The 26,857-nt window shown below is 37.3% G+C and overlaps 1 protein-coding gene across 3 annotated transcripts in view; it reads left to right on the top strand.

The window, feature by feature from the left end:
* The window catches only part of LOC137162622 (protein eyes shut homolog), a 329,901-nt gene that overhangs the window by 266,425 nt on the left and 36,619 nt on the right, over positions 1 to 26,857 (top strand). For all 3 annotated transcript variants that reach the window (XM_067562526.1, XM_067562527.1, XM_067562528.1), the window contains exon 5: positions 25,187 to 25,377. In XM_067562526.1, coding sequence (XP_067418627.1) covers positions 25,187 to 25,377 — 191 coding nt within the window. The remainder of the gene's footprint in view (positions 1 to 25,186; positions 25,378 to 26,857) is intronic.

Here is a 26,857-nt window from a genome sequence, read left to right as displayed (position 1 = left end):
CACCTCACTTAAACTATTTAATTACAAAATCAGACATAAACATATAAAAGTGTCACAGCACACTATTACTGAAAAATTGCTTATTTTCTCATTTTTCCCATATAATAGTATAAATCAATTGGAATATAAATATTGTACTTATATTTCAGTATATAGTGTGTAAAGCAGTGTAAACAAGTAATTGTCTATATGAAGTTGTAGTTTGTACTGACTTCAGTGATGTTTTTTATGTAGCCCGTAGTAAAGCTAGGCAAATATCTAGCTGAGTTGATGTACCCCCTGGAAGACCATGGTTGAGAACCACTGCTCTGCTTTACCATAAAAAACTACACCTTTTCTTAACTGTTCAACTACACTAACAAATATACTGAGAAAATATTTGGTTACTACAAATTAACTGAAGAGAAAGTGTTCTTATCCAGATTAGGTTTACGCTAGAGATCAGACTTGAGGCAAAATCACAAATAAGATTCGAAGCGGAGGGTACTGAACTATTATTGTGAGCATTTTGACCCAAAAATGGTGAAATTTTGCAGTATTAGATTACCCTGAGTAATACAAATCTCATGTAGTTTTCTATTAATTTGGACTGAAATCTCTAAAGGAGGAATGTTTTTATGATATTACAGATACATCTGACCAAATATCAGAAAATAGGTCCAGCATCAAATTGAATCCATATTGAAAACCATAGGGATGGATTTGGATCTAGTGATTTGAATGCAAACATCACTCCCATTGAAATTCAGATCGGTTGGAGTCCTGTTTCCAGTTTTGGACCATCTGAACTTATAAAACATTTATTATTACAAATGTTAATGTGTGGTATCTTTGGTGGGCTACTTTTGTTATGATGGACCTTGTAGTAACAAATATATTATTATTTTAACAAACATGATTACCCTTTAAAGATCCCAGCTCTGTATAGGAAATTTGGAGCATTAAGTATTAAACAGCAGACAAAGAAAATCCCAGCAGAAATGGGGAAATGGATAGAATGTGTTATGCTCTTTGTGACAATATAGTGATCATGTGTGAATTTTATTATTTTCCCATGTTCCTTCATGATGCAATATTTATGCATGCAATGATAATTGGTGGCACAATTAACACTTTTTTAAGAAAAAGAAAAAGTTTCATGAAATGTCAGATTGACAGAATTGGAAGCCCTCTTTTCATGTCTTCCTCTAATTTTACATTTAACTCAATATTCCATGTGTCAGTCAAACTTTGGAGTGGAGACCTGCAGGCTTTTGTCATAAACCAAACCGCACCATAAACTAGAGATCAATTTAATATTTAGCTATTTTCTTTCATTTTCATCACAAGAAATAAGTCTTTGGACTCATACTGTTAGTCCTAGTCTAAGTCCTTAGACTGCATATCTATTGCATATATTTGATTCTTTATTCCAGATCTACACCATTTGTGTCTTATCTGTTTGACGATGAGTAGTGTATGATCTTTAAAACATTTGAAAAACAAAGTGTTTATCTGTTTAAATATTAAAGCCCTATGATGAAATGGAGAAACTGCCTATTAGCATGGCTGGGGTTAGAGAGACTTTGGGCCGAGCTAACTTTGCCCCATTATACCTGCAGCTAATATCAAACCTAGAAGGGGGAGAAAAGGAGAGAGTCTGGCTCAATTAAGGGCTGATTGGAAAAGAGGTAGGAGGTAGCTGCCTCTCTGCTTGTGAGGAAGTGTCACTAGCCTATCAGGTGAGGCAGACACCAAGGAGTAAGAACAGTCTCCCCAGCCAAGTAAACTGCAGGAGACTTAAGAGCCTCCGGTAACTGGGTAACTTAAGCCCAGGGACATCATAGGGTTCAGCCTCACCAATCTTGCAGCTACCCTGCCTAAGAGAGCCTGGGACTGCAGCAAGGTGTTGCCCAAGATCCACAAAAGGGTGCTATAGGAGGCAAATCATCCCAGCGACTTGAACTATTTGGGCACTTGCCGCACTGAAGGAACAGTCATACGAAATAGCCCAGGGCAGTGGATTTAGTCTCCCTTCTGAGAGGGCTCCCTGTTCCGGGGTCAGCTCACACAGGGCCCTGAGCTGGGTACCCAGAGGAAAGGGAGGGTCTGGATCCTCCTACCCCACCACCTAAAAGACTGAAGCACCTTAACCAGGGAAAAAAAGAAGACAGAGGTCAGGTGTGCTACCCACGAGGGTATCCGGCCCTACAAGCACCCTGTTACAAGCCCCTACCCAACAAAGGGGAGAGAGCAAGGGAAAGCATGGAAGAGAATCAGGCTTCTCAAATAAAAGTTTAAGATGTCTCCCTTTTCTTCTGGTTTGAGATCTTGTAGACTTAAGTCCAGATTTTTAAATCATAGGATATTGGTGGACATAATGTTGATTCCAAGGACAGGTGGAAAAATGGGTCAGGAATGGAACGGTGATCAGAGAAATACTAGCCATACCCCACTGCTTGAAACCATTAGCCTGGAAATGAAGCTGAAAATGTATTGTAATCCTTAAGGAGGGAAGAGGCTGTGTGATGGTGTTGGGTTTTTTTAACCAAAGTTTACTGGTCCAGATTGGTGATTTGTACCTCCTACAAATAAATGTGGAAAATTCTTAGTATAAATGAAAAAGTATCTTGGTTGTAACATTAAATAGAAATACAATGGAGTTAATAGTAAATACAAGAGCCAGGGAACAGTATCCATTTTAATCAAGGTCATCATCCCAATCTGGAAGACCAGTAGCATATGTAATTTCTTTAAATTTGGCTATATTTTGGAAATTACAGTGCATAGTTATCTTTGAACATACACAGAAAATTGGGAGGACCCTGAATTCTCAAGAATTCAAATTCAGTTTCACTGAGAAAAAAGGAGGAAATATTTCAGAAGACCTTAAGGGCAGATAGATCAGAAATAGCTCATATTTTTAATTAGACTAATTAAAATTCCAAACTTTTGTAAACTCTGAACAAGGTAGGGGATAGACTTTTTAGACCAGTTCATTCAAAGAGAGTTATTTTTGAAATCCTTATCTATTGTAGTAAGCTTTCAAATTCTAGACTTATTCAAGTGATCAATGACTGAAATTCACTAACTTAAGCAAAAACGTAAGATGGAGAGGGAACTGCTCTGCCCACATTTCCTTTCTAATATTCTAATATTCCCAAGTATATTATTGAAAAATCTTCTGGCAGTAATGTTCATTTAGTAGGCTTTGATCCATTTCTTAAACAAAAATCCCCTAATTCCATTTTTCTGTAGTATGAAAATAAATATGTTCACTCAATGTAGTCAAAAGGCGTTTTCATTTTAGTGGCAAAACCGTCCCATCTCGTCCACTTATTTATTTATCTATTTAAAGAAAATGTAAGGTAACTCCTAGTTTTAAGTCCAAAAATAAATAAATAAATAAAAGCCCTGGTTCTAAAGCCAAGATGGATGCTTTCCACCTTGTGCTTCATCACGAACTGTAATGATCCTATAGGCCAAATGCTATCCTCAGTAAGACTTTGTATTCCTATTGTCTTCAAATGATGCCCTTTCTGACACCTCAGCAACCTCTTTCCTACCAGTGGATTAGATGCAACTGATTGGTTCTTTAATAGGAGGTTAACCAACACTTCTGCTGTTGATGTAAAAGCAATAATAGAATTCAATTCACTTTCCTTTAGCATGGTGGGGCCAACATAGCTACTTAATAATCAATACATTGACCAGAAGAGACTCTAAATGCAAACAGGAACATATATGTTAATAAAGAAGCTGCGTTTTTACATAGTTACAATGCAGTTATGCTCTAAACGTGACTGAGTCAATCCCTGTATTTTCCTTACTCAGAAAATTCTTAAACAATACGGCTGCAGGCTACTGGGGCCATATTATCCCATTTATCTTTATGGTCCTTGATTCTAGGCATAATGAGGCTGATGTACTGTCCTGTACTATATTTACATAACCTGTTTGAACTATATCTGCAACATATATTTCATTGTTGTTGTTAGAATCATTTCCTGAGCCCCTACCCAAAATGATGAATTGTTTTTGCTTGAATAGCATACAGTTACTCATTCAATTAACAGAACATGGTCTAAATTCTACCCTCAGTTGCATCTATGAAACTATTGAAGTCAGTGACTCAGAATCCCATTAAAGTCAATGGAAAAACTCCTATTGATTTGAACAGGGGCAGGAGTGGATCCAATTAAGTCAATGGTCCACAGTATTTTCTTAGTTACTCTAGGGTAAATGCACAGTAACTCTATTAATTGAGTGAGGGAATTGGAGAAGGTGGAGAGAGAATGAGAGAAATTAAGTTTCTTTTAATTTTAAACTGGCTTAACTCAAAGCAGTGGGGTGCCGTCGGTGTAATGGTAGAATTTAGGCTATCTTGTTTTCAGAAACTCCTGCTAGGGCGTGATGCCTCTGCACCATGCATTACCATGGGTTCTCATGTATTGCAACAACTGAGCCCTGGAAATACTAACAGTGGTAAAAAGAGCCCATGAAACAAAGGCAATATACACATACAATTTAAATTAGGAACTTCAGAAAAACAGAAAAAGCTTTTGATATGAAAATCTTAGTGACTTAAAATAAACATTATTGAACTTGTCAGGATCCCAGATAACATTATTTAAAAACCTAAGAAAACAGAGACTGATTAAGCTAGGGACAAAGGATTAGCAAGCAAATATAGCTAAAAGAGCTCTGAAATTTGAATTTCAGAGAGGATGGCAGAATATTTTGGGTTGTTTGTTACAAATACAATGACTTTTTTTTCTATGCAGGAGCTACCCCCTCAAAATAGATTTTCTTTAAAGACATGAGGTTTTTAGACATGAGTCTCTGAGAAAGTTATGATTGGACTTGCATCAGCTTCTTACATTCCTAATTATTATCTCATTCAGAGGTCTGATCCTGAAACACTGCCAAGTATGGTTCTTAGTAATAGGTGGGAAGCATGTATTATTCCATGGACCAAGTAATGATAGAAAGGTAAAGAAGGTGTCATATGATTTGAAAAAAAAATAGAGTAATAATTTAAATGGTGTCGCTCTCTGCAACATGGCAATGGGGACTTGTTTCCCCCCTACCCCCCCACTGTATTTTGATAATACAGTATCGCTGTAAATAGGTCAAGATGGGTATCATTTATAAGCCCTTTCTCCCATGAACACAATGGTTTTAAATATGACAAGTCTGGAATAATTATGTGATATCTATTTGCAAAAAATATTTAAAAATTAATGTTTTTTAATTAGACTTTAACAAAGGCATGTCAAACAGGCAGACCTAACAAAGTTTAATTGTGCCCTTTACTGACAGTACTGTATTATCGGTTAATGTTCAGGACATATCTGGGTTTTTTTTAATGTTACAGATTATTATAAATAGAAGGAGTACCTGAAGTTGATTTGTCATCACTGGCAAAAAAGAAGCAGGTCAGTGGTGTTGATTACAACTCTTTTGGCATAATAACCAGTACCGCATTATCAGCTTTGTGTAAGACAGCAGCATGAAGCCAGAAATGTCTGGAATCTATCTTCAAACAGTATGCACATAGTTACATAACATACATTACATAACTCAATTAATTATAATCCCAAAGTAATTTAGTTCTGATTCTGGTTTTGAATATTTTGAATCATCAGTGGGGAGATAAAGAGTACCGACTAGTAGCTGAGACTTTGGCGAATACCACCATAAAGGATCTGGTTAAACACAATACTTGGTGGTACCTTACATGCTATAAGAAATGCATTTATAAACTGAAATTGACAAGGTTAGAGAGGAATTACATGTTAAGCCACAAGAAAAAGATGCCAGGACAACTACCAGCTGTGGACGAGACTCACCTTATACTAATTCCCATAGCATGTGTTTCAAGAAGAACATCTGTTTTTTCTGCAATAAGCTAGAAGCCCAAAGGCATTCATTTAGCATAGTTTCAACACATGAGATAGGTGAGAAATTGTATGAAGCAGCCACTCTTAGCAAGAACATTGAATAGAAAGTAAAGTAAAGTGGGTACACTGACCCAAAAGACTCCTATGGATGCAACATTGTGTATCACATCCAGTGCTACACCAAGAATTAATATAATATGCTGCAACAAAAGTAACCAAGCACTATCTAGACTCATTAGGCTATCTAGGCTGTTAAATGCCAGGAAGTGGCAAATTTAAAGCTACAGAATGAATTTGCTTGCACTGGTAAGCCATTCACATATAACAGACCAGAGCTTGTTAATATCATGATGAAAGCATTGTTCAGTGATGAGATAGCTTAACATGTCAGTAAAATGGATACTTTGGCCATGACTTGTATGAAGCGTTCAAAACCCAAAGAATTATCCAAGGCTCTGTCAGTCTATGGGCTCCAGTCAAGAAAAACAGACTAGAGTTGTGCTCACATTTGAAGAAGAAAGTCAGAGTGAAGGAGGCAGGGACTATTACAGAGATAACTGCCGGCAAGTCCTTGTTTACTCATCTCCTGGTCATGTCCAGATATCCATGTGATGTTGGTCTATTTCAGACTCTGGGAAAGTCCAAGTTGTCTGTGGTACCAAGACTGATGTTCGATGCGATGGAACAGTGCATATGTGTCAGGTGACAAGCAAATTAATGCACTTCTTTCATGGTCTTCCTAAGCACTTCTTACCAACAGCGTGACCAGAACTTTATGCCAGCAGAGGCCTTTCAACATAGCAGTCATAGTTGGTATGACCAAGGTACAAGCTCTTGACAAACCAGAAACTGTTAACAACTACTAAGATTTGGCTGAACACTTCATTATGAGGCTACAGAAAAAATACTGGACCTTTGCAAAGAAGTCCACCTCATGGGTATGCAGAAGAATCAATTAAAAATATTACCAGAAAGAAGAGAGTCCATGGTGGGAGGCTGGCTGAATTAGGGGGACCATTTATGATATTATTTAACATCAATATTTCAAAATTACAATATTCATATGAGATATGCCATGTCAGGTATCATTAGAGAGATTATAGTTTGATAAGGATGATGATATTGTTTATGTGCATATTTCATATTTGTATTGGAAGTTATGGATGTGTTTGATGTATCTGTATTTCAACTTACGCTGTGTTTCTGAGTGACCCCAGACAGGATGGCTGCAGCAGTAAGCTGCTTAATGGCCCATTAAGGAAACTCACAGATACAATGGGCCCAGGCAGAGAACCCAGGGGTTACACCTGACGAGTCACCAGGACTTACTCATGTGACCCTGGACTCCATCTTATTCCTGTAAATTTCCACAAGCAGCATGACAGAGGCTAAGGGACATAAAAGGCAGCTGCACTACATCCATTTTATCTTCAGTCAGTCTTTAGTCTTCACCTTCCTTGATATCAACTCATCTACAACTGAAGCTGTGAAACAAAGGACTAAGACCCATCCAGGTACTGGATGTACACGAGAGGGACTATACAAGCCTGCAAATTCCACAATTCTACTGGAAGCCTTATATATATATGGACTTTCAAATCACTTGTATGTATCTGATTGCTTTAATCCTTTAACATTTATCTTATAGTTTGTTTCTTTCCTTTTCTAATAAACTTTTGTTTTAGTTACTAAAGGATTGGCTGGCAGTGTGGTATTTTGGGTAACATCCAAACTTATATTGATCTGGTAATGTGGCTCATCCTTCGGGGTCAGAAGAACCTTTCTGGTAAAGAGCATAGAGTTTTAACTAATTTATCTCTTTACTGGACCTAGTGGCTGATTGGGATCCAGTGATTGAAATGCAGTAAAGGGGGCTGTGTACATTTTGTTTTAGCTTCTTGATAACCAGTGTTGGGAATCAGAAGCACTGTTTGTGGCTGGTTGGAAGTCTGACTTCAGTGTCACCCACTAGTGCTGGGAGAATCTACTCTCTTTTTGCAGCCTGCCCTGATCTTGTAATTTTCAGGTGGCTACCCTAGGCACAGACAGGTCACACATGTTATTGCACCTGTCCAATAGAAATCATTGACTCTACCAACATTTCCGTGTCGCACATTTGCACAAAGGCGAGTTAACTGCATACCTGACAGGAAAAATGCACCAGGCTGCAAATAATTGCTCAAAGAATTTCACCACTTCATGGTGTAATTAAGCTACTGCCTTTCACTGTTCAGTGGAGTTTCTTTGTTGTTCCCATGAGGAAGCTGACACTAAAGTTATCTTTTATACCATCTATGCCACAGACCGAGGTACTACTAAACTCTGGATCTTTGCTCAAGACCGATGTTTTAATACTTTCTGTAAGATGTTATCCAAGACTTCAGAGACTTTCTTTTTTGTATCTGCTGCTGGGGAACAGAATCACTGTATGTCCCTCAGGGATGTGTTTCTTTTACTCAGACATTAAAGGCTACTGCACTGCCAGGTTTCCACACGCTGGGCTGGAAAGACCAAAATATCTTATTGGAAGGCATTTGATTCAGTCTCTGAAGACTGTCATTGATCTGAAGGTGCTTGGCACAGCTGAAAGAGTCATAATGGTGAGATCATAAAAGCACTGGAGGAATTGATAAGCCAAGTTTAGCATTTGAAGACCGACATGATGACACTTGCAGAGCTATGTTGATGGATGTTTTTTCCAAGAAGCAGACTACTGGAGAAAAATTGACACCCACAAGAGGTGCATTTATACCTGTTATGAAGAGGGCAAATTATTGAACAACAGAATGGCTCTGGGATGATCAAGCATATCCAAAAGTACCCTCCACTCTATTTGTGATGTTTGGTACCATTGTGTTTGTGGGAGAAGGGCTTTTGAATGATAACCAACTTGACCTATTTCCAACAACATTGTATAATCAAAATTGCAACCAATTCGAAGACTGGGAGTTTGGGGAGGGTGGAGGAGGAGGACAGCGAGTTCCCCCTGACATGCCACAGAGGGTGACACCATTTAAATTCTGATTATGTAGATGTTTACAAATCAAAATATACCTCCATTACCTTTCTAACTTGCCCATAGAATGAGATTTTACTACAATATGTTCCTAGACTCACTACTCACAGTAGTAAGCACTATGTATGGTACTCAGCATTTGCAGGCCTGGGCCAAATAACTGTCTGCTACTCTAAATTCAGAATATGCTAAAACACTTTAGTTTTGTTTATGCAGAGCAAGAGTGAGAATTACTCTATAGTCCAATGATGCAGCCATTCAGCTGGGATGTGGAAGACTCGAGTTCAAATCTCTGTCCACAATGACTGATAAGTATTTTATAGAAAGTGGCACAACCCCAACATGCCATAGTCCAGTGGTTAGGGCGCTCTCTAGAGTGGTAGGGAACATAGGCTAAAGTCCTTGTTCCACTTTGGATAGAAGGGGAATATGGATCTGGCTCTCCTGCCTTCTTGGGTAAGTGCCATTCCCATTGGGCCAAAAGTTATAAGCAGGACACCATCACTGCAGTTTTTTGCAAGAAAAGGTTGTGGATCCCAATAGGTGGAAGGGTGCCTAAATTTTAGACATTTCAACATTGAGTCTGTCCTTTTGTGGATCTAAATTTATGTATTTGAAAAAACACATATTTCACTCCTGGGTGCTATGCATCTTTCTACTAAATACAACAGAAAACTGTATAGCCCCAGATTCATGTGCATACACAGGTATCCAGAGCTCTGAAATTAACACAGCTGCATTTATCTAGGTGGTTACATAATCAACTAAAGTCCCAGTGTTGAGTTAAAACATAGAGAGTTCAAAGTTCAATGAAACTGAGAAATAAGTCTAGCTAGTCAAGACTGCATCTGAGAGACATGAGATGTTCATAGCAAATTTCATGAAAAAATAATGCCCTCTAATGTCCTTGTTCCTTTTGAGAATAAAATGAGAATTATAAACCTGAGGATTTTATATGTGTAAAAAATGTAAAGCCAGAAACATTTAAGAATATTTCATAAATTGATTTTGTGACATTTTGGATCTCAGTCTGCTTAAAATTTCATTTTAATGTAGGCATTTATTTGTTTAAATAATTTCAGATTTTTTTTCTATTAAGAGATTAAGATGAAGTTGCTCTGAAACCGCTGTTTTCACTGAATTACGGATGGTACTTTTTCTCATTGATGTTGTGTTTCCTAGAGTTCCTAGAATATTAGAGGCAGGCAGAGCTTCATTTGGAAACATTAAGCAGAACTGTGGTCAGCTAGCTCACACTTTGTGTGTCTTAATTTATTCATACTGACTACAAGTCCCTGATCTTCAGAGAACGATGGAAGTATAATCCCTTTATGAGTCAAATAAAGAAGACTGCATAGAAAATCAATATGCTGAATGGCATCAACAACAATTATATTCAGTAGTTATGATACTTCACTAATGCTAGAAAGACCACTGTAAGTAATACAGACATTGTACACAGCCATGATGTATATCATACTCCAAATCTATACATAAATTGAACTAAACCCAATTACCTGTAGAAAACCTTTCTAATCCAGGCTCTCCTTCAATTGGCTCTGGCACTATAATTATAGTTCCTCTCCATAAAAATTGTACAGCACATTTGTGCCTGTAACAATTAAACATGTAGTCAATATTTTGAGATATTCTACAACATAATCACAAAATAATTTAAGAAAAATCCTAACTCCTAGAATATTCATGCATAACCAAAGTTTTTTTTTAAATAAGTGTTTCAACATACCGTTGAGGGCATATCACGATAAATATCCTCAAGCAGTGGCTATGCCTTCTTCTACTCAATATTAAATAAAATGTGCAACCTTACCAATAATTCTAATCAATCAGAATTAGGTAAGGGATGTATTATTGCACATGGAGTAATTAAAATTCATGAAGTTTTGTAGGATTTTACCGGGTCTGAATGACTAGCCTTATGATCTTTGTTCACATATCTAGTGACAATCCGTCTATATTTAGATAAAGTAATATGACTATGATATTGTCAGGAATGGTCTGGTTATTACTTAGCCCTGCCTTGACTGCAGGGTCCTGGACTAGATGACCTATTGAGATCCCTCCCAGTCGTATACTTCTATAATTCCATAAAACTTACAAGAGAAAGTCTGCAGAACCTCATAGACAATCCCAAGTATTTTTCTTTTCCATGGAGTCTGATACCATACATGCATTCCTACCACAGTAAATATATGGAATATTAGCTCAACAATGAAATTCTACTCTTAAAAGACACTAATAGTCTCACAGTCCATAGTTTTTTTCTTTTAGCATATAAATAAGTAACAATTTGCAGCTATAGCAACGGCTGCTTGGGCATACTTTCAGATTTTCTGTTTGCTCAGGATTTTTCAGCAAACCTCATCATTTGAGTCAGAAGTATTTTTGCACGAGGTGATTTATCTGATACTGTGAGAGGAAAAGGAGGAGCATTGACCTAATTAGTTTTGTATGTAGAAACTGTTCTTAGCGAGCAAGACTCAGAACTCAGTGTAGATTTCTGTCTTTAAATAGTTTCCAGTTCCTTTTGCTGGATATGTAGGTGATTGGTTTTTGGAGTCATCTAGAATATTGTATCTGACTTTAAAAAAATTCTTATTACAAACACTTCATGTTGGGACAGTGACATCTGGAATAGCCAAAAAATAGTTTTCTGGGTGTGGATGTTAGCCCAGATCAGTTGATTCAAAGATTGTAGGTGTAAGAGAATCATGATCATTAAGCTAGTTTAGTAAATCTTATTTTTTTAGCGTTCTGATTATATTTTTTCTAGCACTGGCAGACTGAAGTGACTACTGGCTTTGCAAGCAAAGAGTAAACATAAATAACCTTACTAATATCTTTAATCATAAACAGTGTGTGCCAAATTTGTGTACTTTCTGTGGAATTTTGACTGTTAGTGCTGGATCTTTTCAGTTGGTTATATGCCCATAACTGTGAAGTTAAAAAATATGTTTTTTTTAAAAATGTAGTGTCATAGATAATATCATGACACAATATAAATACTACTGTTAGTATATTTATAACAGTACTAGAGGCTGGCCCTCAATGGAACCATTATTTCATCACATATGTCTCTATACTTTAAAACAGACACTTTAGAATGATTTTTGTTTGCATTATTAGCAACTCATTTATTGACTCTTTATTATACTGTTAGTACAAACATAGTAAATTTCAGAAAAGCTGGATTTTCCCCTTCAGTATTCAGACACTTAACATAGTATATGCTGCATTTCATTTGTGCATGCACTGAGTCATAACAACCAACAATTGTGCCAGAAATAACTTTACTTATATTTAACTATCAGTGAATCATATGATTGGTTCTTCAAGGGAAGCAAGAGCACAGTATAGTAAGTGCCCAATTAAAAACAATAAAAACATAAATTTTAGCAGTTTGCAAAGTCTTTGCACTAGTTTGCATCTATAGACATGTGAAATACTTTCAGATTCAGAACCTCATTGGAGGTGCGCATCATAATTCTGATTAAATTTTTGTTCTTTCAAGCCCTATCTTGAGTCTAGCTAAGCAACATACATTATATATATATATATATATATATATTGTCTTTAAGGATGCTCCAGTAAACTTACTTAATGTCAGCAACTTTTCCACAATGTGATGCAGTTGCATTTTCTAGTTGAGCTAATTGGTGGAATTCATTTATCATAGTGATGCTAGTGAGAGAAGCATTTAATGTGCTTTTCTCAGTGGTAATGTAGAGACAAGAAAATCATAAAGGTTTTTAAATGTATCAGGTCAGTTGACCCGTTTTTATGTGGCAATCAACAGTTGTCTTTCCTTGCTTTTAGGAAGGACTTTCTGTGAGTCTAATTTAACCATCAGTAGGAGATACCAGAAGCAGCCTTGGCACAGGGCCTCAGCAAGAATTTACAAAGCCCAGGAGATGATAGTGAGGTGGACCCTGATGGATGTATGGGGGCTAAGGAGGCAGAGAAGTTTTATGACATCTAAAAGTGTAGGCAAAACTGTCAATTAAAGTATAGCTCAGAACCAAGTTACAATAGCAGGAAAAGGTCATGTTATTAGTAGAGCTTGCTGGTTATAAACTGCATCTCTATTAGGGATTTTTCCAGTACTGCTATACCAGTCCAATTGTATTGGTAAAGTCTTTGTAATGTAGACTAGCGCTCAATTTGCCAAACTGATTGATTTTGACAAGTGAGAAGCAGACTCTTACAATGCTGGGAACAGTCAGGGACTTAGCAAGCTCCTCAGACTGTTTTCTCTCCCTTCTAGAATCTCTTCTGCCTTGCCTTGCTTGAGCTTCAGCCAGCTGTTTTTCATCCAAATGCTTCTCTCATGCTTCTCTCATGCCAGATGTGACATCTGTTGAACACATTATTTGAGAATGAGATGTAACCATGGCTGTCATCAGTGTACACCTGGCATTGGAGCCCCTAATGTCTAATAGCTCCCAAGGTTTTCATCTATTTGTTACAACTATAGCTATTTGTTAGATGAAAACTGTGGGAGAAATCATTCGACACTAAAGGCTCCGATGCCACCTGTACACTGACAACACCCATAATAACATCTCGTTCCCACTTGATGTGATCAGCATTATTACACAGATTTCACATACCAGCATGAAAGAAGCATTTGGATGAAAAGGAGTGAGAAGAAGACTGATACCTGTACAACTTCATCTGGACTGTGAGGGCATGTCTACAGTACAGCGAGGAATGAGCTTCCAAGTCCACGTGGACAGAGTCATGCTAGCAGGAATCACCCTAGTGCACTAAAAATATCTGTGTGGGTACTGTGGTTTGGGCTGAAATCCCAGAGGCACTGTAGACATAACCTGAGATCCCTTAAAACTGGTAAGTTGCTCTCTCAATAGGGTGTCATGTTTACAGGGCAAGCTGAAATTTAGAACTCCTTTAGTACTTCTTGAGTGCAGCCTTTTGTCGACAGGTTTTGTTACCTTCACCCTGTCTGGATGAAACCATGTGGTCTTACCAATCGTTCACTGGGTCTCTGTGTGGCAGCCCTTCTCTTAACAATTGTGATAACCAGTTTTTAAAGTGTAACAGCTCACAAATGTGGAAAATAAAATGTGGTCAAATCAAGCTGGGTTCTAAGCAGTGCACATTTCAGCCGTTCCTGGGAAGAAACCCCCATGATTTGCTGCTTTCTCCCACTTCTCTTCCTGCTGGGGTGAAAGCAGCTATTCAGGAATGCTGCAGGAAGCAGGCAGAGCCCTCTGCCCTTCCCCTAAGGAACCAAAGCCTTCTTATAGGAAGGGAAGGAGCAAAAAGAGTCTAGCAGGTCAGGGCAGCTCCATTCTTTCAATTACCCTCTCCTCCCTACATCTCTGTGAGCAAAAGGACAGGTCTTCTCTGCTCCCTTCCATTCCACTCTCAGTCCCTGCACGATGTGGCCTGGGAACGGGGAGAGAGGACCTCCTGCAGTCCCTCTTCCAGACCTGGGAGAGTGAGGGAAGAGCTGTAGGAGGTGCAGAGGGAACGGAGGTGAGGCAGAAGTGATGGGAGGCTGAACTGATTTGAGACTGGGAGACCGAACTAATATGGGAAAGAACTGATGGGAGCCTGGGGGCGAAGAAGATAGGAAACAAAGGATAGGATTAAATGATCAGTTTTCACAATGGTAAATGGCAAAGGCTCTCTAGTGGGATCTGTCAACATATTCATAAATGATCTGGAAAAAGGGGTGAAAAGTGAAGTGGCAATATTTGAAGATGATAAAACTACTCAAGATAGTTAAGTCCAAAGCTGACTTCAAAGAGTTAAAAAGGGAATTTGCTACAAAATAGCAGATGAAATTCTATATTGATAAATGCAAAGTAATGCATACTGGAAAAACTAATCACAGCTATATATACAAAATGATAGGATCTAAATAACCTATTACTACTAAGAATGAGATCTTGGAGTCATTGTGGATAGGTTGCTGAAAACATCCATAGCAAAAATGCTAACAGAATGTGAGAAAGCACTAGGAAAGGGATAGATAATAAAACAGAAAAGATCATAATGCCACTATATAAATCCATGGTATGCCAACATCTTGAATACTGTGTGCAATTTTAGTGTGCAAAGAACTGTGTGCAATTCTGTGTGCAAATCCCTGACCTTAGCATTTTCAGGTGGTCTAACCTAGGCACAGATGGGTCACAGGCCTAATAACTGTTATCTTAATTTCCTTGGAGTTGTTTACACCAGGTATCTCTACTTTTGTTTTGTTTTCTGTTTGTTTCCCCCTAACAATCTCCTTTGATTTAACTCCAGGCAGGCAGGCAGGATAGCACCAAGATGGTACACTGAGGTGCAGATGATATTCATAAAAAATAATACAGAAAACTGCCTAATTTTCCACATAATTGAGAATATCATAATTTTTATAAAGAATATTTAAATTTGAATTTCATTGCATATGTGAACATGAACTATTTTATGTAGTGGAAAATTTTGAAGTATAGCAACACTGAACTAGTTATATTCTTGCTTAACCTAGAAGAATTATACAATCTATCAAAGTCCCATGGCCCTTTGCAGTGGTGACAAAGTGAATACTAAAAAGAATTTATTAATAACTGTTGTTTTTCTTTGCTTGAGAGCTCCATATGGGCTACACTGGAAACAGTTCTGGATGTTAACAACAGTTTATGGTTGTATAGTATGCCATATCACAGGACATTTCAACTTTGGGAGAAAAACATGACTATATTTCTTAGTTAGTCATGTAGCACAGACCTCTCTGACAGAACAAAACATAGATTATCTATAACTGTGGGTTCACTGTGTGGAACCAAAGGTGAGGAATATTACAGCATAATAGCACTGCATCTGGAAATAGAAATAATAGCTGAAAATCAGTGTTGTGCTCTCTTTAAGGCACTTCAGGTGGAAAAGCTATAAGTAAAACTCATGGAAGAGCATGAGACTAGTTTGAAAACAACCTAAGAACAGCGATTACAAGTGGAAGAAAAATAACCAAATTAAATGAGGATTGTGTTAAGAATAGAACATAAAAAGCTCTTTGCCATGATGGTCTTCTGGGGCTCTGTGAAATGGCCCCTCTCCCCTGCCTTCCCATTTGAGAATGGTAAAGAGAGGGACAATCATTAGTGATTAAACATAAAAATGTAAGTAGATACAGTTTTGAAAAACCAAGCACAAAAGTGGGATGCAACTGAAAAGTTAAGCTTTCTGCAGAACAGTAACTCTCAATTGCAGGGACTGCTACTTGTTTTGCATTCTCTGAGGTGCTACTGTGCCCAAATGAGGCAGAGAGGCAGGGACATGCACCTATCTACTCATACTTCTAGACCACCAGCAAAGCTCCCCAGCCACAGAGAACAATGAATGCTGCACACCTGTTAGAGAGGCACAGCAGGCATGCTTCCCTTGCAGGAGGTGGTCTATAAAGGTGTTCTGTAATTCCACTTTGCAGCACACTGAAAAGAAAAGAAAATGTCTTCATACACAATCACTCCTTTTGTGTGGTTGGGAATGCTGACGAGGAGTGGAGTCACAGAACTTGGCAGAAGGTGATTAACATTCTGCTTCTGACATTCCAATAATACTAATACCATCTTTGAGTACAAAATTTGTATTATTAATTATCTAAATATTAAATACAATTCCAGTACCACTAATTCCAACTCTAAGTACCATGTATTTGTTGTTATGAAGAATCTAAATCTTACATAGATAGTCAAAATATTTTTCATAACCAAATACGAAATAAAATACAGGAACAGTGGCAGTAGCAAAGAAGTCACTAAACCCCAAAAAACTCCATCTGATTCCACTGCTTTCCATTTTGTGTAGTCATTTACATCTATGAAAATGGTTGCACTTTGCAGCTATAAGTGACAAACTTCAAGCAGTCTGTGATGTAATCTCCAGAACAAGGCAGTATCTTATTTCCAAGAGGATGTACTCAGGAAGGACAGCACTGTCCACATCTCAAGTAGGCAATCCTACTACCAAATATCAAAGAGTTGCTGCATTTAAAATTTAATCTGAACCCAAATCTCTGATCATGAAATAGTTGATGTATGCTGACAATTTGGTCAACACAGATAATGCTTATACCTGCTTCTGGTGATGGTGCTGTATCTCCTAATGGTGATTCTTAAAGTTAGTGAATGGCCAAACATGTAGAATGTGTGATGGGGATAATGAAAGAGAGCAGGAGGATATATTTGAAGCCAACAAGGAGGGGTTTCAAAATAGTGTTATTCAAGAGAAACAGTTGGCCCCTTGCCTTGTGTTGGCATTTAGCCTTATTTACTTACCTCTTCTGCTGCCAAGTGAGGGAGTGAACCTGTCTGGCAGGGGTTGAAGAGCTTTCAGGTCAGATAGCAAAAAAATCTAAGTAGATATTGGCAGCATGAGGTATTTGATTGGAAGTACTGAGTTTCCAGTGGCAAAGGTCCAAACAAACAAAAGAAGAGTTACAAGTGAATGAGGCTTCTACCAATGTCAACATTTAAGAGCTTGACTGAACTTATTTTAAGACATGTACATAAAGTCTGATATGCTGTAGGACATTTACTGCAGTTAGCAATAAATTGTTTAATAAAACATTAATGTTCGACATTCTAGAGGAGATTTTCAAAGGCACAAATTACAGCAAGGCACCTAACTGCCATTAAAATTCGCTGGAGTTGGGATCTTAACTTCCTCTGATGCCTTTGAAAAATCTCTGTGTTCCCTTCTTAGCTATTTAAGCAGATAGGGGTTAGAAATTTTCTGTTTAACCTATAACACCATACTTTATAGTTAAATTGGAGATGTTCATTCAACTTATTTTATTTTTATCCCGCATGGTCTCGCATATTAAATTCATCCAAAAAGTAGGAAACTGACCTTGATTTGGGAATTGATGGGGAAGCATTATGGTTGAAATTTTCAATGCCAGATAGGGGATCTGGACATACAACTCCCATTAAAGGTAATGGCCATTGTTGCACCAGGAGAATTCTTTCCTGACTTGATCTGCAGGTTCTAGAATTCCTTTACACTACTCCGGCCCCTTCACTTGGTGTACAGGGACTGGAGCAGGGCTGAGAATCTTACTATGTGAATTCAGCTCTTTTATTGTTTGCAAATATACTAAATGACTGAGATTTTTACAAGTGTGTTACAATCGTCATGAGCATATTTCAGCTAAGGGTTGCTCATTGACACATACTTGGTATATATACTATTGAGTGTTTGTGCCATGAAGAAGGATTATTGTCTCCTGGTTAGATGACTGAAACATTTATAAATAGAAACAAAATCAAAGAAATTTCAAAATGGGTATATACATAAGACCATAAGAATGGCCTTATTGAGTTATGCCAATAGTCCATCTTAGCCCACTGTCATGTCTTCTGACACTGGCCGACGCCAAATGATTCAAAGGGAATAAACAGAAAGATAAATCATCAAATGATCCATCCCGTATGATCCAGTCCCAACATCTGGCAGTCAGAGGCCTATGGACACCAATAGCATGGGGTTGTATCCTTGACTGTCTTGGCAAATAGCCATTGATGGACCAGTCCTCCATAAACTTATCTAATTGTCTTTTTTATCCAGTTATAGCTTTGGCCTTCACAACATTGCCTGGCAATGCATTCCACAGGGACACTGTGTGTTGTGTGAAGAAATACTTCCATTTGCTTGTTTTAAACCCGCTGCCTATTAATTTCATTGGGTGATCCATGGTTCTTGGGATACACAAAGGGTAAATAACACTTCCTTATTCACTTTCTCCATACCATTCATGATTTTATAGACCTCTATCATATCCGCCTTTAGTCATTTTTTTTCCAAGATGAATAATCCCAGTCTTTTTAATCTCCCTGTTATGGAAGCTGTTCCATACCCCTAATCATTTTTGTTGCTCTTCTCTGCTTTTCCATTTCTAATATATCCTTTTTTGAGATGGGGTGACCAGTATTGAAGGTGTGGGTATATCATGGATTAATATAGTGACATGTTGATATTTTCTGTCATATTATCGATCTCTTTCCTACTGGTTCCTAACATTCTGTTAGCTCTTTTGACTGCTGCTGCACATTGAGCAGATGTTTTCAGAGAACTATCCACAATGAATCTCTTCCTTGAATGATAACAGCTAATTTAGACCCCCCTCATTGTGTATGTATAGTTGGGATTATGTTTTCCAATATGCATTACTTTGCATTTATTAGTATTGAGTTTCATCTGTCATGTTGTCATCCAGTTTTGTAAGATCCCTTTGTAATATATGCAGTCCATTTTGGACTTAACAATCTTGAGTAATTTTGTATCACTGCAAAATTTGCCACCTCACTATTTACATCTTTTTCCAGATCATTTATGAATATCTTGGACCAAGTGGTCTCAGTAGAGATCCCTGGGAGACCTTGCTATTTAGCTCTCTTGATTCTGAAAACTGACCATTTATTCCTACTCTTTGTTTCCTGTCTTTTAACCTGTTATTGATCCATGAGAGGACCTTCCCTCCTATCCCATGACTACTTACTTTGCATAAGAGCCTTTGCTGAGGGACCTTATGAAAGGCTTTCTGAAAGTCCAAGTACACTATATTCACTGGATTGCTCTTGTCCACATGTTTGTTGACTCTCAAAGAATTCTAATAGACTGCTGGGGCATTATTTCCCTTTACGAAAGCAGTGTTGACTCTTCCCCAACAAATCAAGTTCATCTATGTCTGATAATTCTATTCTTTAATATCATTTCAACCAATTTGTCTGGAATTTTGGCTTACTGGTCTTACAGTATTGCCTCTGGAGCCTTTTTTAAAAATTAGCATGACAGTAACTATTCTCCAGTCAACTGATTTGATGTGATAGGCTACATACTACAGTGTCCATGAACATTTACAAGAGTATTTGTCAAACTTCTACTTTCTTCCAACACTCTTTTGAACAAAAAGACCCAAGTATAGGAACATCCAGAGACAAATATTGTTGTGAATCTCATTACACTTTTAAAGCATATCAGTGGTTATTTGATTGACTGACCATTGGTCATTTCTGTTTTGTAGCACCTGTACAGCTCTGTCACTGTTGAAATGCCTTTTCTCCACAGAGATGTAGTGGACAAACAAGGAGCATCTTTTCCCACACCAGCATATGCCATCAGGGGTAAAATCAACATTAATTTACAATTTTTTCAGTTCCTTTGTTTTCAGTGGGGTTGCATGAAGTATAAGTCATCACACTTCTGGGCCGATGCTGCACTCAGCTGTGGAGCTGTAACTGTCATTGAAATAAACAGGAATTGCACCATATAACTGAGGGTAGATTTGTTCCAGTGACTCTAAATCAAGACCCCAATCATTCTATTTTATTTTATTTATTTATTTGTAATTGTAGCACATAGGAGCCCTCATCATGGACCAGGACCCCATTGTGCTAATCATTGTACAAATGTAGAATAAAAAAAAATGTCCCTGTGCTAAAGAGCTTTATAACTTTTTGCATGCAAAATGTCCTTAGGGGCTTCATTCCCTTCTAACTTACACCAGTCTAACTCTATTAACTTCAGTAGAGTTACTACGTATCGATTTACAGTGGGATAAGATGAGAGAGTCCAATCTAGTAAATGACCTCAGTGGCAGTTGAACACATAGAAGACCAAATGCTGAACTCCATTCATGTAAAAACAAATAGTATGTTTCAATTTGAAGCTAGGAAGATGAAACAATTAAAAAATCATAAGTGATTTATTAGATATTGTAGCTCATCCTTCTTTTAAAGTTATTCAGTTTTTAACCAATAACAATATGGGTAGGTGTTTAAAGATTCATAGATTATAAGGCCAGAAGAGACTATTGTGATCATCTATTCTAACCTCTTTTATAACACAAGCCACAGAACTTCCTGTTTGAACTACAGCATATCTTTTAGAAAAACATTCAATCTCGATTTTAAAAACTCCAGTGATGAAGAATTTTCCCCAAACCTTGGTAAATTGTTCCAGTGGTTAATTACTATCACTATTTTTTTTAAAGTGCCTTATTTTGCATCTTAATTTGTCTAGCTTCTTCTTCCAACCATTGGATCTTGTTATACCTTAGAGGAATCTTTTATCTAGCCAACAATCAAATTTGTTCTCCACATGTAAGTAATTATAGGCTGTAATCAAGTCACCCTTTAACCTTCTCTTTGATAAGATAAATAGATGGAACTGCCTGGAATCTGTTATTATAAGGCATGTTTCTCCAATTCTTTTATCTTTCCTGTGTCTCTTATCTGAACCATCTCCAGTTTTCCAATATCCTTCTTGAAATATGAATACCAGAACTAGACAAAGTATTCCAGAACGCTTGTATCAGTGCCAAATACAAAGGTATTATACCCTGTCTGATACTTGATATTCCCGTTTATACATTCAAGGATCACATTAGCCTTTTGGCACAGCACTGCACTGGGAGCTCATGTTTAGCTGTTTATTTTCCAGGCCTCCAAATCTATTCTGGATTTGCTGCTTTCCAGGATAGTCTCCCATCCCATAAATATAGCCTGAATTTTTTGTTCCTAGATGTGTGACCTTACATTTGGCCATACCACAATGCATATTGTTTGCCTGTGCCCAGCTTACCAAATGATCCAGATTGCTCTGTATCAGCCCTCTTCATTATTTACCACTTACACAATCTTTGTGTCATCTGAAATTTTTTTCAGTCATACTATCCATCTCATTTCCTTTTCTTTCTTTAAACAGCAACAACAAAAGTAGGTTTCTATGGTTCTAAAAGATTTTCATTTCACCTTTTTGAGAATGTTTTTGTGAGTCTGGTTTAAACAAATTGATCTCTTTCCTGTTTCCATTTGTAATCTGTTCAAATAAACACTACCACATTTTTTAACATTTAATGTACTGTGAAATTCTACTCAGTGCTACTTGGGTGGCCACTATCTATATGCTTTTGTCACCAAAAAACAACTTTCCTGCCTTTAATTAATAAAAGAAAATTAAAATGTTGAAATAAGGAATTCATTGTTCATATGTTTCATGATTAAATCCTTTAATAATGTACTGGTTAATAAAGCATGTGTACATTTGTTTGAATGTATGTCAACAAAGGATAAATGGTTTTGAAATCTGTTTGAAAGGTGCTTACTTCTATTTAAAGACACAGCTGGTTAGTAAAACCTCTTTACAGTCCTGTACATAGGATCATAGAAATATAGGGCTGGAAGGAACCTCTGGGACCTCACTGAATCCATCCCGTGCACTGAAGCAGGACCAACTATATATAGACCATACCTAACTGATATTTTTTACCTGAACTGAAAAACCTCCAATGATAATGATTCCACAACCTACATTGGTAACCTATTCCACTACTTAACTATACGTATAGCTGAAAAGGTTTTCTTAGTATCTAACCTAAATCTCTCTTGCTGTGATGAAGCCAATTATACTACCTTCTGTGGACATGGAGCCCAATAGATCTCCATCATTTTTTCCAGACCTCCTATAATTTTTGTTACTGTCCTCTGGAGTAGGGCCCAAGCATAATTTTTTCATGCCCAGTGCAAACTTATAACATGGGCCTCCTCCCACACACCTCCCACAATCCCTCATCCTATACATATAATCTCATGAGCCATGACTTTTTTTTTCCTCATGGTAATGGGGGTTGCAGCCTCTGGGCCCTGGTAAAGTGTACCCTTCCCGCCCCATGTGGGGGCTCTGCTCTGGAGTCTCTCTATTTTGTGCACATCTTTCTTAAAGTTTAGTGCCCAAAACTAGGTAGAGTCCTCCAGTTGAGATCTCATCTGTGCCAAATAGTAGAGCTGAACAATTATGACCTATGTATTATATATGACCCTCCTGTTAATAAAATGACATTTGCCTTTTTCACAATGGTATTACATTGTTGACTCATATTCAATTTTTGATCAATTATAATGACCAGACCCTTTTCAGTAGTACTGCTGCCTCTCCAGTTATTCCCCGTTTTGTATTTGTGCGTATGATTTTTCCTGTCTAAGTTTAGTATTTTTTCACTTGTCTTCATTAATTTAATCTTGTTGATTTGAGACCAATTCTCCAATTTGTCAGGGTTGTTTTGAATTCTAATCCTGTCCTCCAAATTGCTTGCAACCTCTTCCAGCTTGGTGTCATCTGCAAAGTGCTCTCTCTACTCTGTCATCCAAGTCATAAATGAAAATATTGAATAGTACTGGATCTGTGGGACTCTACAAGATATGTCCTTCCAGTTTGATAACTATTGATAACCATTGATAACTATTTTTTGAGTATGGTGTTTAAACCACTTTATACCACTTTCAAATAAAACCACATCTTCCTAATTTGTATATGAGATTGTCGTATGGTACCCTATCAAGAGCCATACTAAGATAAAGATATACCATGTCTCCTGCTTTGCCCTTGTTCACTAGTCCAGTAATTCTATCAAGGAGGGAAATCACTCTGTCTTGGTTTGGTTTGTTCTTGACAAATCCAGGCTGGCTATTACTTATCACTCTATTATCTTCCAGGTGTTTACAAATTGATTAATAAATTTGTTCCAGTATCTTTCCAGGTACCAAAGTTAGGCTTACTGGTTCACAATTCCCTGGGTCCCTTTGTTTTTCCTTTTAAGATAGGCACCCATCCTTCATGAGTTCTTGTACCACTGCTGGTTCAGAGATTGCTTCATCTATTTCCTTAAGTATCCTAGGGTGCATTTCATTAGGCCCTGCTGACTCGAATACATCTAACTCATCTAAATATTCTGTTCTTTCCCTATCTGGATTTTGTTCCTTCCACCTAGTTGTTAATATTAATTGTGTTAAGCATATGCCCACAATTAAGTGGGACTCCAGCTGGGACCCGGAGGAGTGGGTGGGCCCGGGTCCCTACCCCTCTCCCTGGAAATATGGGGTAACTGGTGATGCCCTGGCCCACTACGAGAGGCAAAAGTGTGAGACCCACTAGGGTGAAGCCGGCCGTTTGCCACACTCCTATTGTATTTATAGAAGCTCTCCTTATTGCCTTTTATGTCTCTTGTTATTCTAGCTCATGTTGTGGATTAGCCTGCCTGATTTTGTCCCTACATGATTCTCCAGTTCTTTTGTCCTCATCCATAGCAATTTGTCCATGTTTCCACTTTTATGTAGGATTTTTTTTTAAGTTAAGTCATTAAAGAGTTTGTGATGGCGCCATGTTGCCCTTTTAATACTTTTCCTATCTTTCCTCCTCGTTGGTATAATTTTCTATTTTCTCTTTAATATTGTCTCTCTTGCCAGTACTCTGAAACTCCTTTCTTCCTTAAATTTACTTCCCATCAGACTTTCCCTACAAAAAATTACTGACACATTAGGTTGATGTACTATGTCCCTATAGTAAGAAGCTGAAAGTCTCACTCTCTCTTTGTCCCTGTGAAGGTCCCTGTAAAGACGTCAAGATACATTATTTTCTGATGGATTCTGTCCTGCATCCAAACCTTTTACTTATCAAATGTTCTTTCATGCTTTATCTAACTTTAGGATCACTCCACTAGATCAGCACTTCTTAGGTTGAAACAAGACAAGCATTAATGGATTAACATTATAGTATAACCATCTGGCATGGCACCTATACGGTCACTAAACACTACTGCCTGAATCTAATCAGCTCATCTGATGTGTCATTTGGATGGCAAAATTTGAGGATAATCCTAAAAACCATATCCTTAGGGTTGCCCTTATAGAAAGATTCTGCAGCATAGGTATGCTTCATATTTGTCCTTCACAGTTCTGCCTCCCTTCATTTCAGCCTGATAATTTTCATCATCTACCCATTCCCACAGAGTTCATGAAACTCAAATCCCATGTTTTCATTGGTGGCAGCCATACCATATGAAAACAATAGGTGAAATCTTGGCCCCATTGAAGTCAATGACAAAATTGCCATTGACTTCATTGGAGTGAGGATTTCACAAAACATATTTTTCTTTTTTCGTACTTGTTTTTCAGGGCTCGTAACACTATGGAAATCACCTTCCCAGCTCACTCCTCTCCTGGTGTAAGACTTGGTTGAGACAATTTGTGTTATTTAATACAATACAGCTTACATTTTTATTTACAGCTTTAGAAGTTCTCTGCTAGGAAGTCCGTTGGGAGAAGAGGAGGACAAATATCTTGGTATTAAATTTGTCACCCAATTAGAAGATGAAGAGTAATTACCATCATCTGTACTGATGTTAGCACAAAAAACAATCAGCAGGTCTGAAAAAAAGTCTTTTTACATTTGATTTTCTGTCTATCTGCCTTCATAGATTTCAACTATGCTCAGTACCATGGAGATTCTTATTTGGAATTTCAAGGTTTGCATTTGAAACCACAAAACAATATTCATCTAGAATTTCAGACCTATAGCTGCCAAGGACTTCTTCTGTACATTGAACAGGGCCCAGCAACAGTGGGACATTTCTTCATTCAACTCTTCATCAAACATGGCACCTTACAGGTAGGGAATAAGTTTTTCTTCTAGAAAAAATAAAACATTTTGGGCTTTTATAATAACTAATAGTTTATTCAGCCTCTAGCTGTACTAGACAATGTATACTGTTCAGCATCTTGGGGATTTCCCAGTATTTTAAATGAAATAGTTGTTGAAATTGTCATTTTTCAGAATTCTGCTGCCAGTGATAATCATGACACATGAGACTAATATTAATGGTGACAGAAAAGGAAAACTATATGGAAATCATAGCAAAATTCTCCCCCACAAAATGCACACATTAATACGTAAAATAGACAGGATAATTTGAATCTGCTCCAAAGCTGATGGAGTTCAAGATGTTTGGCTTTCACCTAAAAATCCCTGGAAGTTTTTTATATGAGAGACAAGGAGAAAAATAGATATATCCCCTTGGCCCTATTGAAACGAAGGTGCTAACTTTACCTTCTGTATGTAGGGCCACATTTTGCACCTTGTGCAACCTCATTGAAGTTATTGTTTTATGGGGAATGAATCAGTGAAGTTGTTTTATTGATTTTAAAGAAGAACAACTTGCAAATAGAAAAAACAACTCATTCACTCCTAATCCTGAGCAGGACCGGTTCACTTAAGCTGGAGATACTCATGCAGAATTCCACTGGATCACATCAAACTATTTAATGTTTGGTATGTCAGTACAAAATAAATATGATTACATTTGTTTAGAAATTTGAAAGAGTGAAGTTTATACTGCAGTGCAATTTATTCTTGTCAATTTATTCAGTAATATTTTTCAAAATTACTTTAGTAAAGAGTTTGGTAAGCACAATCATAAGATATTTTAGAAGAATATTTAAAAATCAAGTGTCCTTTAGTCTACTGCACATCCTCATTTCTATAATAAATTGCTATGCATAAATTACCCAAATTGTACTGCTCACAGGGGAATGCTGAACATTAGGAATTGATGTAAAAACAAAACTGTCCTTGAATAAGGAGGCTAGTTCTAATTAAATACACACCCCCTTACAAGAGAATATTTTTAACATTACAGTTTTTGTATTGAGAGGTGGAAAAGTTAGGTGTAAAAAATATTGACATTTGAAAGACTGATTACTTATCCAGTATAAATAGGTTGGTATGGGGCAAGAAGTTACACAATTTAGCAAACTTTGATAACAATAAGGCAATGTTAGTTTTACTTATTGTAAAGTACTGATGAAGAAAAAAATTAGACATTTGTCTATTTTTTAAACAAATATTAGTTTGAAAGAGACTTAATTGACAAAAATGTATTCAAAAGCTTTGATACTAATAACTTTCACAGGGTGGTTACCAAATGTCCCAATGTGTCATGTTAAAACTAATTTAAATGTCTTTTAGTCATTGACAAATTTGTTCAATAAATGTAGATTTTAAACCCAGTGTACAAATCATTCCATGCACACAATACAGCAATGATTACAAGTACACAAACCATGAAATCAAGTGCTTGTTCACATTAGTT

The sequence above is a fragment of the Emydura macquarii genome, unplaced genomic scaffold (assembly GCF_026122565.2).
Source record: "Emydura macquarii macquarii isolate MOO-44397 ecotype Brisbane River unplaced genomic scaffold, CSIRO-AGI_Emac_v2 contig_2437, whole genome shotgun sequence".
Lineage (NCBI taxonomy): Eukaryota > Metazoa > Chordata > Testudines > Chelidae > Emydura > Emydura macquarii.
The sequence above is the reverse complement of the archived record's forward strand: the minus strand, read 5'-3'. Positions and strand labels throughout refer to the sequence as shown.